The 19,216-nt window shown below is 40.0% G+C and overlaps 1 protein-coding gene across 1 annotated transcript in view; it reads left to right on the top strand.

Moving 5' to 3' along the window:
- gabrb4 (gamma-aminobutyric acid type A receptor subunit beta4) overlaps positions 1-19,216 on the top strand; it is a 41,860-nt gene that overhangs the window by 11,446 nt on the left and 11,198 nt on the right. The window contains exons 3-5 of the mRNA XM_061702808.1: positions 11,699-11,766; positions 12,464-12,684; positions 18,126-18,208. Coding sequence (XP_061558792.1) covers positions 11,699-11,766; positions 12,464-12,684; positions 18,126-18,208 — 372 coding nt within the window. The remainder of the gene's footprint in view (positions 1-11,698; positions 11,767-12,463; positions 12,685-18,125; positions 18,209-19,216) is intronic.

Raw genomic sequence — 19,216 nt, 5'->3', positions numbered from 1 at the left:
ATTTCACCCGATCTATGCATATACTCAAATCTTTACGCATCTACAAACAAAAAACATTGTAACTTGTTTCATGTAAATTTAGTGTGTGCAAATGTGCAATATACTGTATTTTGAAATGGGACAGCTTTTCTGTGCCTCGACTAGATATTCATCACAATGCACTTAAGCTTTAACGGTTCCAGCTGATAGAGCATTAGCGTACATGTGAGACTTTAATGATCTCGAACATGAAATAGCATCAGTAGGTTCCAGCACCACTGGAATGCAAAAGCCAGACTCCATCAGTGAGGCACAAGAGGCTAAAACTGTAACCACCCGATCTCAGGCTATAAGCAGCGATCGTTTTTTTCCGGTCTGATCTGTCTTGGCCGAAGTTCCGCCTGTAGCCATGACACCAAAGTATAGTCACCTGCCACCGTCTCTTCCACTCACAGCTTGGGCTTTTTCTGATTTCATTTCCCATTGACCCAAATGAGTCCCAGCTGCACCTTGATCTTGTTTCTAATGGAAAAGCGTTACACGTAGCCATGAAACCGAAGATCAGAAATGCGATTGGTGTGTGGAATTGACACATAATTGACTGAATATAAAAGGGAGAGCCTCACAGTACAGTATATTCATCTCACTTTATATTGTGTAACGGTGCGGAATTGCAACCGAGCTGGACTCACTCAGACAAAACAAGATACTGCTCGGGTGTTTGCTGCTCTTTGAAGAAATGCAGTGTAGCTTGAAGAATAAAACAATTTTTTTTAATGCTTTTGAAATATATTATATTTAATATAATATATTCTATTCTATTATATATATAGAATATATTCTATATTGATTTTCAAACGATCCAGATTCAAACAGAGTGACTGAAAACATATTGTAGATCATTTGCATGTGCACATCCTCCATTTACGAAAGGTTGCTTTCCTCACTGTTTAGACTGGCACAATACCATCATTGTTTTTAATAACCTCTTTAAGATTTAAATACGGAATGAGCTGGTGATAACCGCTGACAACTTAAATATGTCCGGGCACCTCAGCATCTGCCTCTGCCCTGATCCAATTCACCAAAATCGCGTTAGACCAGCGATCTACCTAGCTACAGGACTTAGCTGTGGTCTGAGCAGGCGTATGTTTAGACTGACTTTCTGCCACCAAATTGTCACTCCGCCGGGCGCTTCTCCAAGGACATGAATCTCGCTTCACCGGAACGTCCAGATTGGCGTAGACCGGTCTGCCAATCTGGCAAACACGCGTTGCGAGCCTTGCGCTTGCACGAAATTCAGAATCCGTCAGCATTTGCGCCCCGCCGCAGATGCGCTGTCTATGAAATTAGTGTGTCAAAAGTGTAAAAAGGAGTTAACCACTGTTGATAGTAAGTAAAAAAAGAAATAAAATAAAATATTCTACCCGAACAGACAACAAGAATGTTTAATCCCCCTCCAAGTAACATCAAGTTTATTTATGTTTTTGTAACACAATGTTTTAAGCGATTTGCTGAGGTCTCAGGCTGAGATCTTGTATGATATCATGTGGGAAGGCGGTTCATATTCTGAACTTTAGTGGCCCTATAAAGCCAACTGTTGGTCCAGTTTTGGATTGTATGACTTAAGAACGATTCAACCTTAGACTATTCTACTGTTCTTATGACCTCTGTCTGCTACTTGCAGGACATCAGTGGCAACTTGCATTTTGGCAGTCGGAGCTCCTAAATGTTAGCAGCCAGCTCTTCCGAGGCCAGTCGACACTCTAACAATACTCAGGGCAAGCACTCTGGCTGTGTGCTGCCACATGTCAAATGGCGGGGCTTCTTTGCATATGGGCTGATAGTGCAGGTCGTCGTAATTCAGTCGCAAAATAATACCTATTCAGCACAAAACAGGAGCGCGTTGTCAGAATCCCCGAATGGATGTTGGGGCATGTACAAGTGATATCTATCCTGATGAAAAGAGAACGACCGGTGATTTATTACAAAGGAAACACAGGAGAAAATGCTCTAGCTGGGCGCTTTTCCCTTCACTTAGATTTTCGATTTGAATTAAATGAGGTGTGCATGTCGGCAGGCGGGGGCTGGGTGGTGGTATGCGATAGCGTGTAGGCGAAGAGAAATACTTCATCCTCCTATTCAGAGTGTTGTTTTCAGCAACTTTGAAATGGAAGTGCAAAATGCTGATAGAATGTATCACACTAGACCGCAAAATAATAATAATAAAAAATCACAAGGCCAGACTTTGCTGAGGGAATCTGCATTTTCTCTGCTTTTCGACTGTCCCTCGTGAGTCCGATCTTGAAAGAGCAGTGATCGATGAGAGGTGTGCCCTTGACAGGCCGGCCGAGGGCAAGTTGTAACCATTCAATTGTTTCTGGAAGATAAACAAGGCAAGAAACATCATTTATAGTATAGACAGATCTCATCGGCCTTACTACCAGGAAGCACACTTAAAAACCCCTCCCATTATTGAATCCCAACAGGCAGGGGTATAAATAAGGTTTGCACATAAACATGATATCCCAGTCATGCTGCGTTGAAGATAAAGCTGGACAGATCATAGGAGATGGAGTTGACAATATGTTTATTAGGTACCCGATTCTCCGTCAGATCAAGATCAGCTGGTTTTTTTTTAGCTTGTTTGACCATCGAATTTCAGATCGTGTATAAAATTTACTACGTCCATACATACTTTACATACCACTCGACCAACCCGTACACAAACCCTCCCACCGACCAAGCGACCAACCAACTGACCGACTGACCAACCAAGCAACCGACCAACCGACCAGCCAACCGACTGACCAACCGACCAACTGACCGACCAGCCAACCAAACAACCGACCAGCCAGTCCACCAACCCACCCAATCCAACCCAACCCAACCCAACCCCTGCCCCTCGTCATCGGTCTACCAAAATCCGTAATCGGCATTGACCACGCAGTAGAGAAGGCGGGATGAGCAGTGGCTCATTCGCATGAGACAGAACCACCTCCTCATAATAGACTAATCTTAGTGAGCTGTACAAAAATAAATAAATAAATTTTAAAAAATCATATAGTCTCCTTTAAGTGTGACTCCCTTACACTGTCACATAATAACTGCATGTATAAAAATGAATAGCTCAAATGAATATAATATTGAAATATCAAAAGTTGGAAAATTATACAAGTGAAATCATTTGACTAGTTGTTTGTGAGTTTTGAGCGACAGAGAGGGACTTCTTTGGTACCCGTATTTCAGTGTGCGAGCTGATCTAATGAAATAATATGATACTGTACAGACTGTCTTACAATACCCAAGGTTTTAAGTTTATGTTTTTTTTTTTTAATTTAACATGCCATATCCCGCCTTCCTTCAGTGTGTTTGAAAGCAAACACACTTGACCGAACTGTCTCGCTTCCGTTTGAGTCAGCGCTTCATTTGCTGTGTGCGGGTTCATGTTGTTTTTTGAACATTTATGCTGCTTGTTTTAGATATTCATTTTTTAAATTTTTTTTTTTACCTTGTTTGTCACTTTGACTCTGCTATCCAAAGACTTGTGTTTGTCATGTTGTCTTTTGTTCCTTTTTTTCTGAGGCGTCGTGGTGTTCTTTAATCTCATCCTCTACAATGTGACTGTCCCTTCATTTGAAGGATTGTCATTTAAATGGCTTTAGATGTCAGCATGGGAGAAACAAAAAGAAATGAGATTGACATAAATAAAGATAAATGGTGCATAAGATTCGTGTCACACATGATCATAACCATTTTACATTCCTTAATGGTCTGTAGTTGGAATATAAATATATGGTAATTAACCAACACCTAATAACCAGTTTGTTTACACCAATTGTTTACACCAATTGTGTTTCTAATTGTTCCTCTCATAAGTGTTTGCAGCAGTTTTGACTTGACTGAATTATACATGAAAGCAAAATGAGGTCACCCAAGTACTTTAACTTGAATGTTTTTCTAAATAAGAGCTAGCAACACTAATTACTTGCACGCACCATAGTTGCTGTGATGGTCACATTTGAATAGATTTGTAACCATGTTAATGATTCCTATCCTAACTGTAAACATTGTGGTGGATTCACACCAACTGACTGCCCTTACTTCAGCATTCATGAAGCTTTGTCAGGATGTGGCATGAAGTATTATAAATGGGATTTACTGCAGGTTACGTGCAAGGTTACTCAGGAGATTACTTTAGCAACATGGCGTCAGATGAAAGAACAATGCAAGTAGGGCTGCCCTTCCCCACTTCCCCCCTATACTGCAAAGATCTTTCCTCGAGATTATAAAAGGCACATGCATAACATTGATTAACACTGTCAATATGCAGACTAGTTGAATAAATGAAGCCATGTGACTAAATCATACATTGTGCCACAAAGCACTATTAAATGAATGACACACTTCTTTAGCCGGTGAGTTTCCAAATCGCTTTGTGATACATAGACAGCAGTCCTCATTTTACAGGACAAACCACTTTGAAAATAAAAATAAATATCAAATGTATGCGTACAAATAAAAAATAAATAAGAATCGGAAACCTTTATTCAATCATGAGTCCTCTCTCTTTACTTAGTTCACTTAGGTTGAATCGAGGCAACTGGACTTTTCTTGTTTGTTGAAGACGTTTCACCTTTAATCCAAAAGGCTTCACCTGTGGTTTGCTTATAACAATGTCTGAGCTGTTTTACCACAAGGTGAGTAAATGACCGGTTGGTATGCTAGACGGTCGTTTATCAGCCAGCAACAACAATAACAACAACCTCATGTAAACAACCCCAGGGGACGCACCCATCAGAGGCAGGCATAAATAGGGAAACGCCACACGTAAGAAATGTAGAACTGACGACGTCTTTCGGATTAAAGATGAAACGTCTTCAAACGATGCGACCTTTAAGGAATACATGACCTGGATGACTGAGAATCAACAAAAACATCTTCAAATTCAACTTTGGGTATTTGTTTGCGTAGGCCTTAGCTTCAAGCAACACGATCTACTTGGTGGCCAGTTGAGTAGGTACACCTACACAGTGACAGCCAAGAGGTGCAATACAAGGCCTTTCTAAAAAGGTTTACTTTTACAAATCTAACATGCCTAGTTTCGATTGGCACATCGGCGGAATATTCATTTAACAATACTTTTGAGCTTTATTATCGTTGTAAAGTCTTGCGATCGACATGATTGGGTTGTGCAGATGGTCATAAATTTTAAGTAAAGCAAATCAATTTTGTTGAACAACTTTTATGGTACATATGGTGCATTACAAATGGATGGTGCCCCGTGGTGTACAATGTAGTTGTCTACTTTTTATTATTACTTTTTATCCAACATACATTCGTAATGTAGTTTCCTTGCATTGCTGAAGTACTGAACTACCAACGAAATAAACCTTTTTAATCACCTTTTAGCCACTTGAGGTGCGTTATTAAAGCTTCTTGTGGGAAAGTGATTTACGGGTTGCAAAGTCCCCGGGTAATATGTGCAGGGTTTCATAATTCAATGAGAAAATCAGTGGATGCAAGTATGAAGGAATGTTCGTATTATGTAGCTTTTTAGTGCAAACTCTAAGTCGGTTTCATTCATCAGCGCTGAGCTTTGTGACAGGAAAGGACGATAAGATGAGGCCACCTTTACTTATCCTCTCTCTTTGTGACTTGTGGTGATGTACTGCCTCTGCTCTCTTGCTTTACCTCATCATTTTCTTTTGCCTTTTGTTCTGGCTCTTTCTGTTTCCTATGTCAGAGCTGCTTTCATAATTTCCCTTTATTCACCAGCAGCATTCCTTTAGCCATCCTGGCTGCAGCAGTCTGCAGCATATTCACTACTGTCCAACACAGCGCAGCACTCCAACTGCAGTCGTAGAACGTTATTACTGTATCTATTGCTGCATACTGTACATGTGTCATTGTGACAAAAGAAAATACATTTTAGTAAGATAAAACTCAGTAAATGCCATATCTAAAATGATTTTTGCCCAGGAAAGTTTTCGATATACAGTATCTTGTGGGGAAATAGCATCTGTTTTGATGTCTGTGGATCCCATTGCTCTCGTAGCAGAGGCCAGCATGAGAAGTGGCGAGCTCGCAAGGAGCCCAACAACGATGTTGACTAAGGACTATCATGAAAAAAATTATTATATATTTTTAATTCTCGAAATGCGAATGAGAAAAACTGTGCCACACGACAGTATAGTCACCTTTCGTCCAGTAGATGATTCTATTACATGAATGATTTAAAAAAAAAAATTAAAAAAAAATTCATAGTCCTTAGACTGCTGTTTTTGGTGTCACTTCGATCGTTTGTCCCAGTCCAAGGGACATTTGGTAGACATTTTCTTACTTTTAGAGGACACAGAAAATAAATATATTGTCTGTTAGATCAAAATGTGCAATCATACCCTGTTACAAGCGGTCCTACAGCGAACAGTAGCATTATGTTCCAATAGATAGAGGAATAATCATGTACAACATGAACTATTCAGCAGCAACACTATGTATTATTCTAAGCATGTAGAGGTCATTGCAGTTTGTTACTGTATTTATTATGCTGTTTTGCCTTAAGCCTTAACAGTGCAACTTAGCAAACAATCTTTGCATTAAGCTGTACTGTAAATGTTTATATGTAGCTGTGATAAGATTGTGCCCGGGATGCGACAGTAATACAATTCTGTGATTTTATACTGCCTTTACTGAGCCACCATCAAGTTATCTATTAATCAAGTTAAAAGCATGATAGGTCTTATTTTAATATTTTATTAGTACACGTGACTCCATAGTGATGTTAGACAGGCTGTTTTGGTACTTTACAGTTTTTGCTGTAAAACATAACATTGGGCAGCTCCATATGTATCAAATATGCAACGGTATTTTTTTTAAGTAACGTGTATTACGGTATTGTAAATACAAAGACATTTTATCCTAACAAAAAAAAAAGGTTCTCCTAATGTTGCCAATGCATACAAAGTGCCATTTGGGAGAGCTATGGCCATGTGTGAGCTGCATCTTAAAGTATTTGGCTGACGACTTCAACTATGAGGCCAAAGTACGTGTTCTTGAGCACGACATGGCGTCTTTCATGGCTCTGTACTGTACATCCCCTGAAATGAATGAATTTGGTGCATGTCGGATTGGAAAAATATCTTACAGTTGAGATGGATTTGATTTCGGATTGGAAAAATAATTTACAGTTAAGAACCATCCCCAGGTTGAGGATAATCCCCAAATTCTTGAGCAGTGCCTAGGGGAGCAACTCCAAAAGTAAAGATGGCTGTCATCGGCATAGGAGTGAAAGGTCCATGCTGGTGGATAATCTGGCCAAGGGGAAGCATGTAGATTTTGAAGAGGAAGGGTCCCATTACAGAGCCCTGTGGCCCACCCTGGTTGACTGGAGCTGGAGTGGATTTGGAGCCATGGATGGTAAAAAACAAAAAACAAATTCCCTTTGGACAGGTTTGAGTCGAACCCGGTAAGAGATGAACTGGTGAGGATGGGATGGGAAACTGTGTCGAAAGCTACGAAGAGTTTTTTTCAGAACGATACTGAAGTCAGTAGTGATGAGGAGGTTGTTCTCTTAGTGTGTTGGAGCCTAAAACCATATTAAAAGAGGTTGTTAACTGCTCTGCCCTCGAAGCCGAAGGGTACGGTACCAGACAGTTAGCTGGACTATCCAGTTAATGACGGAGATGATGCTCATTGTTTTGCTTTGCTGGTTACAGGCTACATACTCCCAAAATAGTTTGCATTGTGTTTTTAAGCATGGATACACAATAGCCCAAATTGTGGTACCGGAGAAGCTGTTGATTTCAAACATGTCATCTTTGCTGAATCACAATCAGTGTTCGACCGTGTGAGCTAAGATTGCTCCGCTGAGGCGGAAATAATTGATGTGAAACACTGTGTTAAATGTGGGGGAAGAATTTGGTGCAACATCTTGTTTTATTCGTTCGATTCTTGAGGATTTCATGAGTGCAGTCGCCATTGAAAACAAAAGCAAATACACACTCGACTGGATAAATCATGCTTCTCTTGCAACACAGTGGGGAAAATGCTGCACAGTTGCTATGGAGCCCTCTGTTGCTAGGCAATAGGTTTATTTTCTGAGTTTTTTTCCTCTTTCTTTTTTATAAGAGGCAGAGTGGTGTTTTCTTTGCTGTCCAGCAAATGTTGTTTTTTTTTCTTCCCCCAGTAGGCTTTACCAGAGACAAAATATGTAGAAAGAGACTTTTCTCATTTTGAAATACAGTTTATTAAAAAAAAAAAAAAAAAAAATCTTACTCATTGCATGTTCAAATGAGCGTGTATTTGCATAAAATGTGAGCCTCGTGACATGCAGGACTCACTGGGAAAGCATTGGATGAATACGTTGATGGTAATGTTTTCCATTGCAGACCGTTTGCAGGAACATCCCGCTTCCTTAAACTGTCCCTTAAAACATATTTCATTGACATGTTTTGTTGCTGTATGTTATGAAATTAAATGTCTTCCTTTCTTTGAAAGTCCACTTGAGATGTGCTCTGAATCAATGTCAAAAGCATTTAATTCTGGCCATAATCTCACGATGATAATAAAAACAATCTCATGTGACTTCATGCGATCTTTTGTGAAATACCCATCAGAGAGCAGGAAAAGTTAAGAATGAGAAGAATATCACGTGTTGCCGTCTTGCGGCTGTGGCTGAAAAGCATAAGCATTTTTTTTTTTTTAATTCATGAAGAATTATTTTCTGTGCTCCCCCCCTCCCCAGACCTTAGTGCTCTTAGAATCCCCATCACATCTACCAGCGGCACAACTAATGGCAATTTTTGAACGCAATGCTCTTTGATAGTCCAAAATGTCTAATCAAAAACAAAATAAATGATAACAGCAGGCTGGTTTCACTCTGCAGGCTTATTTGGCTCGCCAGCCACCCTTTTTTCCCGTGAGCACAAAGGCCTTCTGCTTCATGACGTCTGTTTAACGTTAGTCGTGTGATGAAGGATTCACACAAACCTGTTCTCCTCTCTAATTCAAACACTCCCTGGCAGACGAGCACTCGACTCCCTTGACAACTGATAAAGTCTGTAATTATCCAAATGGCAGCCTTATCGTGTTACGTGAGGCTTGAATAAACACTGTTAACCCGAACAAACACCATACCTTGATGCGCCCGCTAATGTCTGCTGTGTTACAATGAGATTCCATTCTTGGCTCTCAGCAATGGACAATACAGATCATGTACAATTGTATGAACATCTACTATACTCTCGTATACTCATATTTTGCCCCTTCTCGTGAAGTTTAAGAAAGTAACCGAAATCAAATGACTAAACAGATTCTTTGACAGTCAAAACGTAACATTATTATCTTTGTTAAGGTCAAATTATTTTAAGATTGTTGTGTTACTGTGCCCAGTATTATGGCTTATTTTCGTGTACAGTATATCGTTAATGATCACGTCAATTGTTTCGCTATTTCCAGTCCATGATGCAAGCATCTAGTGTTTCGCTGGTTGCAGGCCAAATGAGCAACACTCACTATTTGACAGACTAATGGGAACCACATTAGCGACTATCGACAACTCGTGACAGCACTTATCACAATCGGGCTGACGTTGCATGCGTGGGCACTTTTTATGTCTGTTGCGTACGCTCGTATGCATATTCAGAATTGTGCAGCACCCACGGATACAGAACGTTTGGTAATTGTGAAACTACAACAGTGGCAACTACATTTGTCTCTATAGAAGGCCACCAGTGATGGCAAATGACAGAAATGCCGTGGCAATGATACACTTGGAAAACGGAACTTATTGCAACATAATGACATTTACATTTTTGGACATACTTGGCAAATAAAGATGATTCTGATTCTGCTTCCGATGACAGTCAGGCACCAAAGTGGTACACGTCATCTCTATCCTGGCTGCTCAGAGCAATGGGGCTGTCGACAACTGGCCATTAAAAAAAAAAAAGAATACACAAAAGATATACGCACCAAAGAATATTGTTCCATTTAAAAATTGTTTGCACCGACTATAATTGTATTCTGTTTCTTTCTTTATATAGTCTAGTCATATCTCTTAGGGCATTTGGGTAGTTGTATGGACAGATTGTCTGCATTCACATCTGATAGAAGTCAAAATTTCCTCATGACATCAGCTATTGACTAAAACAGTACTTCTGGCACGTTTCGGATAATACTGTTTGTTGTTGGGAATAAGTCGACGTGCGGGCCACAAGCGAAGCTCCAGGAGATTTTTTTTCGAAGAAGCTGTACTAACAAAGCGAGAGTCGGTTTCACTAAAGCGGCATCAAAATATGCAGAGAGCGACACTTTGCTTTCTCGCTTCCTCTTCATCTAGCGAATAAATGTACTTCGACATCTCCGGGGAAAACAGTTACTGGTTGCTTTCTCAAAGTGGAATGGAAATTGGCCGTACTTTCCCCTCCTTTCCCACCCCCCCCATTTTTGCAACGAGATGGGTCAGGGAATATGACAAAGCTTCAGGGCATTTAGAAATGGGAGGACAAGGGCCGCTGGCGAAAATAGGATTATAGGACATGAGACAACATGTCTCGTGTGGTTATCACAGGATTTTACAACTAGCGCTAATTAAAGCTAAAATAAAGGGTCCCGTTAATACATCTTGGGACCAAGTTATTTATATTCAGTGACATCAATTAAAGCCTGCATTGTAGACTGTTTGTATTTTGCCAGGATAAACTGGTTTTTTTTTCTCAGGTTTTGGGGCATATTACACAGCAGCTTGTTTTCTACGGGAGTGTTTTTTAATTGTTTTTCCTGTTAATGCCCATTAATTCGAAAGAACATTGGTTGAGTTCAGAGGTCTTGGTCTTCTTCCTCTTGGTTAGTGCCTTGTCCACCTGGCAAGCAGAACAGCGAGTTTTCTAATATCGAATATCATCTTTTAGCCTTGCACCTTACCCTACATTGTCATAATTAAACAAATAAACAGGGATGAAAGATTCATGATGATGATAAGCATGAAGCATCTTTCTCACGAAGTCAGCTACAGTTGACTGCTCGCAAGTTCATTGCATGCTCAGTGTGAATGGATTCTCCTTGTAAACCAAGTTGTCTGAATATTTAAGAGGGCTCAGGTGTTTATAGTACATGTAAGCAACTTGCCATGCATATCTGTTTACAAGATGTACAGCAATCATGTAAATGAGGCATAGTTGGTTTCTCGCCGCTGCTTTACTTGAATTTCTCGCATACTGCACTTTAGAATGTGTTTTTATATTGTGTCATGACTAACAGAGTAGCTTCTCCTTTTGTTTTTGTATTATGAGCACGCTCTTAGCAGCGGCAACTGATTTAGTTTGTCACTGTCACAGCACATCGCAAGTACACAGAGTAACCTTTGCATTAGTGCATAGTTTCCTTGAAAATGTCATTACCATACAAGTTTTTATATATGTGCAAATGGTGAATAATCCATTGCATTAAAAGGAACAGTGCATATGATTTAAAAAAAAAACAACAACAACACCTCATTTATGTATAAGTAAAACTATAGAATATGTATGTGAACATACAGAAAAAAATATTATTATTGCTTAATTAAGAACAAAATGAAGCAATAAATGCACACAACAGACAAAAGATGATCTCGATTGTTTTATTGATCCATCATCTCGGTTTAAATATGCCAACTTTACAGCGCAACTTTCCTTTTCTTTTTTATTTTCAGTGTATTTCTCTTTTGCTTCCTCAGGTGCTCCAGTCATTGTCGGGATGAGCATCAACATAGCAAGCATCGATTCCATCTCCGAAGTAAACATGGTGAGTCTCACCATGTGGCATGATGGGATATGTTGTCTTCAACTTTTAGGAACCATTTGAAATGTACTGAAGTTGCATACTGTTACATACATCAGGTAGCAGTTTTTAAGATATTATTGCTGATGATATGACACTGTGTAGTACACGCTGTATCATTTAAGTATTAAGTAAAAGTATTTAATTATTTCATGTCTAGATTGAGGTATTATTTTATATTTTTAGTTATATGAATATATAATATATATCAATACATTTCTCCTTCAATGTGGGCTAGACAATTAACGTCTACAAAGAGATCCTGCGGCGTTTGCGTCGTTCAGCGTGCGAGAAGAGGCAAGCGTTGTTGCTGCTGCTTCACCATGACAACGCGGCCGCTCGCAATGCCCGAGCATCTGACAGTTCCTGGCCGAGGAGAACATTGCCCTGCTCACCTGACATGGCTTCGTGTGATTTGTTTGCCCCCTCTTTCCCAAACTCAAGAGAGTCATAAAGGTTGCCTGTTTTGAAGACATAGAAGACATTAAATGGCCGTGATTACGGAGCTGCGGAGGATCGCGGAAAAAAAAACTTTCAGGAGTGCATGTAGGCGTGGCCGAGAAGGCTAGGATTATGTCGGAGGCGAAAACTTGTAGTTTGGATGAAGCAGACATTTTTATGATGGCAAACGTATTCAAAATCCTATTTTCTCCCTTTCCAGGACTATACCATCACAATGTATTTCCAGCAGAGTTGGCGAGATAAGCGTTTGGCCTATGGTGAACTGAACCTCAACTTGACTCTGGATAACCGTGTCGCAGATCAGCTTTGGCTCCCAGACACCTACTTCCTTAATGACAAGAAGTCCTTTCTTCATGGAGTGACGGTTAAAAACCGTATGATCCGACTGCACCCCGACGGCACCGTCTTATATGGGCTGAGGTAAAAACATTGTGATCACCATGTCTCACGCACTGTATGCAGAATACCTACTGTGCTGTAGATAGCTGATTAAGTAATTACTGTTTGTTCTTGGAATAGCTATCACGGTAACTTTTTTACACTGTTTGGACAGAACATAGAATTTCTGAATGACACAGTCAGCGAGCAAACGATTAATTTAACAACGCTTGCATCTTAATATTGTCTTTGGTGCGTCTATGCGCGGTAATGTAACCATGACGAAGGGCGTGTACAAACTGTTTTTAACAATTGAGCCCAAACCCCATGATTTGCTGCCACATTGTTGAACCCAGTCATACAGCATTAAAGGTGGACTGAACATTAGGGAGGAATGATTATTATCGCTTTAGTGCAGAGCTGCTCCTCTGAGGGGAACGATCAGCAACTGAATGATTTATTTTCGTCACTCGAATAGCAGAAGTGAACATGTGCATAACCTGTGAGGATAATGAACGGAGTAGAAGGAGAATGAGTCAGGAATGACGAAAAAAATCAGAAAGTCAAGAATCATCATGACATGTGGGTAAATAGTAAAAATGCACAGAGGGACATACTGTATCTAAGATCCCTTTGGGAATGTTAAAATATAACACAATGTCCTGAGTTTTTTTTTTTTTTTTTTTCAAAATCTTAATGAATTCAGGTGCTTTTCTTCAGAACTCTCTAAAATAAAATGCTGCATGGGAGTGGATGAAGCTGGAAATATGTTTTGTTCTATGAATAAAATGGCAGTGACAAGGTGTAGATCACACGGAGGGGATGAATTATTAATGTGAAAATCTGTGTTCAGACCCTCTGAATTACTGAATTTGTTCTGAGAAAAGCAAGAGCTGGAATAGGGAAAGGTTTAGTCGAGTTTGCTTCAATGACTCTTTAGAAGCCTATGAACGTACCAGCGCAATAGAAATGCAATGTGCAGGCACCATGGACCTTCCAAAAGTTGAACTCTGAGGTAAATAGTCAACGTTTGCTTGGACTCAATTCATAAGTTAACACCTTTAACTCCACCTCGGATGCAGATGCAGTCAGCCATATTCAGATCTAATCTCGCAGACCTATTTCACGGGCGACTTGGGCCTTATGTCTTTTTAGCAATCTCTAATTCAAGACCTTTATTCTGCAACATTTACGACTTTTAGGATCATCCATTAATCCCATTTTTATACCGTTTATCCCATTCAAGGTCACGGAGCTTCTCCCAGGTGACTTTGGGTGAGAGCCGGGTAGACCCCGGACTGGTCCTCAGCCAATCGCAGGGCACTACTGAGACCAATGAACAATTATTTTCAGCCAAAATACGCATCAGTTTTCAAAAGTTGGACATTTTCTGACAGAAAAACAAAGTCGCATTCAAGGACAAGAAACGTTCTGATGGACAGTATGTCAGAGGTTGAAGATTTTGACAAATTTCTCTGGTGCCAGCCACTATTCGGCTTACATTCCTCATCGGCCATATTTACATGCTATCTGGGTACGGCTTGCTGTAATCGTACAACTGATTTCTTTCTGTCTTGTTTCATCTTGGAACACAATTTTTCAACGAATGCATAATTTCCTGATGGGTATATTAAACATGGCAGATTTTCTGTTTTTTTTGGTTTGGTTTTTTTGGATGCCAAGGAATGACATTTCCTGTAGTGTTTTGATTTCAGCAGCTGAGGGACCCCTGAATCCCATCAGTTAAAAATAGTAGTATCATTTACAAATGAATTTTATTTGCAGAGAATTGGGAAGTCAAATCTGATCGGAGCTGATCTAATTGTGGTCGAGAAATGGTGTTTGCTACTAACAGATCAGAACCAGACAAAGCGCACGTTACCCAACAAGGTTTATGACAGCCTTCATACATTCCATTTATGTGGCTATGAATTTGCTCATTCATCTCGGTCACTGTATCCTCAGGGCATTGAATGGATCACATCTGAACTGTTCTGGTTGTTTTCTCTATCCAGAATATGTAAGCCTTAAGGTTAACGTAGATGAATTACTTCTCCAATTACAAACAATTCTGCCCGAAGAGGTCTGTGAAAAGTAATCAATTTCACGACCAAGGCCTGTCTCGTTCAACACAATACCAAAGCAAGAAAAACAAGAAGGTTTCAGAAACTATAACTGAAACATGCTATAACGCTTCACAATTGCTCACAAATGGGAACTGAATTTATGCAAGATTACACAATGTATGGGTTAGAATCTTGTCAGACGGGAAACTTACACAATTAGAGAGGGTAAAGTTTTGGTTAAAGGGTTCAACTTTGCCAAGTTCCAATAGATGAGCTGATCACGGTGACTGAATCAGCTATCAGAATCCCACACTTTCTTTCAGGCTAGCGCTATACGATCTAAACTTGTGCATGAACTGATGAAGCCTGCTCAGATGAGAGGGGAAACGTCTTCTAAGACAACCAGAACAGTCTAGTAGCCAGAGAATCCTTTTACTAAATAATATATGACTTGCAAAGGCAAAGGCAAACCTCGCCTTAATCCCACTGCAATTTCTCTTTTATTGTGTGCCTAAAATTAGGCAAGCGGAAAATGGAACAAGACCCTGACAAAAAAAACGGCACCCAAACCCATCGCTTCCTAATCTGTATTAACATTCCCAGCTCCACCACTCAGGGTACGCAAGGTTCCATTGGAGCCATAAAAATACCATCATGAGCTGAGAAAATTGGATGTGAGCCAGAAGAAAATGGGATTACCTGCACTCGCACACATCCGCTGATTGTGTGCTGCAAGAAACGGGAATTCTGGCATTAGCGCTTCCTCCGAACATCTGCAGAGGTGCTTGTTTATTATTATCACTCTGCCTTAATGGTTACTAACAGATTGCATCAAGACCTTGAATCTGTCCTCAGGACAATTTTATTTCCCACCAGAACAAAGAATTTAGGAGCAGTGCATTATCAACAAGCAAATAAACTCTCTCTAAAATATTATAATTTTATTCATGTTATGACTAATAAAAATACATGATCTGTTCCCTTTTATTTTCACATATGGTAAATATAGGTAGCCACTTAGATGGTTACAGAAACATTACTCCCTTTTACTCTGTGATTGTGTTTGTCTTTTTATTATTCTATTCACAGATCGGGTTTAATAGATAGTTTTCAAATATCCAATTGGATTTTTCATTTGTTGGACTGTGACATGTCTTCATTTCAGAATAGTCAAAGGAGTAATGATTCCATTCTGATTTGGAAGTCAGTCGTTATTGTCGATACGAATAACGAATCGGGATTTAGAGGGTGAGTCAGAGGCCTACTTCTCAATCTTGATTATAAAATGCATACAGTATACTGGTATACTGTATAATCACCATGCATTGCACCAACCAGTACAATCGCCACTGGTGCAATGCATTAGTAAATGCCCAAACAACACTCAGCTAGTAACCTCATTCACCTGCTGAGCGACTGACTTGATAAATCTGTACTTCTTGTTGTATTTTCCATATTTAAACACAATTGAATTTTTTTCGTGGGGTTTTTTTTTTTTTTCATGGAAGTTCTTCCGAGGTGACTACATTATTTCCTGCTATTTTCTTCGCAAGCTGCATCAGCAGACTGTGTAGGTGTCAGAAGTGTTGCTCATGCATCTGACACAGTCATCCTTGTCTGGAGTCCACCTCCAGACCACAAACAGTTTCAATAAATGTATCTGTATTTGACGACTAGAAATACACTACTGCGACTTGCCTGCGTGTTGATTTTAAACCATTCAGAAGGCTTTCGTCAAAATGTTCACGCGTGCATCGGCAATGCACGTCATCCTCATGAGCTCCACAAATGCATGTCAGACTCCTCAGGTCTGAAACTGCTGCCACCAATCTCGAGTGGGACTGAGCGTCGTTGACCCACATCTATTGACTTCTCCGAATTCCAAACCCTGTCTCGTCTACGGCACCTGCATGTGCCTACTCGATGTTGTCTCTTCCCTGACTTGTTAGTTGTCACATATAAGCACAGTTTTATTCATTGCGGGTTTTCGTTCGTGGTGCCGAAGGGGTAAAGAATTCTTCTCTGCCCATTAGTCCAAGCTACTTCACAGTGCTACCAGGAGTAGTTTCCTTAAAGAGCAGTAGCTTGTGTTGACAGAATATGTCTTTTTGATCACAGGGTACAGACTGGAACTTCTGCTTTAGTTTTCTTTCATTTCAGTATTTTATGTGTTTTGCATACGTTGGTGTTATGGTGGGTGCACTGTGGCTTTGTCACACGCTGTGCTGTAATGTTTTGCTCGCCACTCGGCTACCCTTACACAATCTGATGGGACGCAATCCAAAAGCTAACATTTCTGCCTTAACAATGATTGAAACTGGCAGGAATGTTTGAATTTACCAATGTTTATTTTGGAGTTTTCGTTTGCACTCATGTTGAACTGAAGTGCGTACTACTGATTCTGATTGCTTCACAATTGTATTGAGCTGGTGTACTTAACTGAGTGTATAATATGATTGGTTTGTATTTTGTTTATAGGCTTCATTTGCTGTGGATGTGTAGCTGCATACAGTATCTCCCACTGCATACAAAGTCTAGCCCGTTATTAATGACAGTGTTGCCTTTATGCAACTTTTTACATGGGATGTGTAATTGCCAAGTGACCTCTCCGATTAATGCAATTAAGTCTGCCAACATTTTTTCCCCCAAAAACCCTTATTGGGCAAGGAACAATGAATCTGCTCTCGCAGTGCATCAGCAGTGTGTTGCCCCGCCGTATGCAGTCAGCGGAGGAATGCTGCGAAGGCAGCAGGGAGGTGTAGCACAGCAGAGCGGTAACAAATGCAGTCTGAGCAGCAGAATGCTTGTGCGGCAGAATGCAGCTCAGTGTCATTGTGAATAATAGATATCACACACCGGTCACACACATTTCGTTTACTCGGCTTCTTCTCCTGCCGCCCGATAGCATCAGCTTCAGCGCTTGCACGTTTCTACACTGCATCGATCTAAAACTACAAAGATGTGTTAATGGCTCAGCCGTGAACATACTGCTTTGTTGAAGACCCTGTAGAGTAAAAAATAAATGCCTTCAAAATTTGAAAAGTGTTGTTAACAACCCTGATAAATGTTATTCATTCTAAATAAAGTTTAGATGATCTCGTAGGCATTTTTTTGCTTTCTAGCAGGAGCCTGAAGGTTTTGTGCTAACACGAAGTCCTATTTCAAACTGTTTATAATTCCATCCATCTTGGTGTTGTTTTGCGCCAAGCATACCTTTTGGAATTCTGGCCAAAAAGTTTAACCTTGCCTTCATCAGACCGTAACACATTTTTTTAACATTTGCTTGGGAGATTTTGTTGCTTTTTATATTCACTATATGCACAAGTTACATTTCCATTTTTTGACTTTGCCACCAAAGTTGTAATCTCATTTGTAAAGAAACCCAGGAAACATTTTGTTTGTGTCCTTTTCCTCCAGAATAACGACCACGGCCGCTTGTATGATGGACCTGAGGAGGTATCCTCTTGATGAACAGAACTGTACCTTGGAAATTGAAAGCTGTAAGTAAATGCCAACGTTGCCGTTGCTCTCACCAAGACCTTCAAAAACAAACACGATAGCTGCTGATATCATCACCTTCAAATTATGAATTATGACATGCTGCCTCTAATAGTTATTTACTACTACGTATCTACAGGCCAACTAGTCTGGACTTTGTGCGCTTACACTCACCACACGTACTGAAATACCTTTTATATGTAATGTACTTTTGGTGAAAAAATACCGTGAGTAACTGATCGGGTATTTCAATGACGTCAGGCTTTCATTGGAAAAATCGGAATTGTGTCACTTGGACCTTGTTGTGCATTTCCAGCTTTCCTGTCCCCACCGACATAATTAGGTACAGCTGCTAATCTAATGAGATTCAATGCAAGGGCTGCGGTACATTAGAACCGGTGCTCAGCTGTGATTGACACTCTATTATGAGTGCGGATCTCTCATGTAAACAAAAAAAGTTCTTTGTCTGACAGCGTCAATCAAAACTGAACGTAATCATCATTTGTTTTTGATACAGCTCTCGTGCCTATTTGACAACGCTGCAGTATGAAATGCCTTTGCTTAGGTACAAATAATCATTTAGTCAATACGAATGTCATAACACAAGAGTGCAATGATAATTATTTGCTCTAAACTGTCACTGCAAATCATTCAGAGTTACCTCTTTTTGTGAATAATGCAAGTTGAATATTTGATTGAGTTAGATCCAATTCTAGGAGCTTCTTTTGGTTTGGATTCCTTCAAATGGTTTATTCTCGATGGATCACCGTCCAGGAGGAAAATGTACGCGCTGCTGTTGTAATCCAAAATTGTCTTGTGTGATCATTTCCATTGTTGAATTTATCAATCACTCTCCTTGCTCAATATGCGGCATATTTGTGGTTCTACTTGTTGATTGTTTACCCTTGGGATCTATAAAATGTAGATATGCCATCAATTAAAACATGCACTCTTATCAGTTTGATGGATTAGGCACCTTCCATCCACAGAGAGATTCAATGCTAATGACT

Source organism: Phycodurus eques, chromosome 17 (assembly GCF_024500275.1).
Source record: "Phycodurus eques isolate BA_2022a chromosome 17, UOR_Pequ_1.1, whole genome shotgun sequence".
Taxonomy (NCBI): domain Eukaryota; kingdom Metazoa; phylum Chordata; class Actinopteri; order Syngnathiformes; family Syngnathidae; genus Phycodurus; species Phycodurus eques.
Note: the sequence above shows the minus strand (reverse complement) of the source record. Positions and strands in the feature narration are given on the sequence as shown.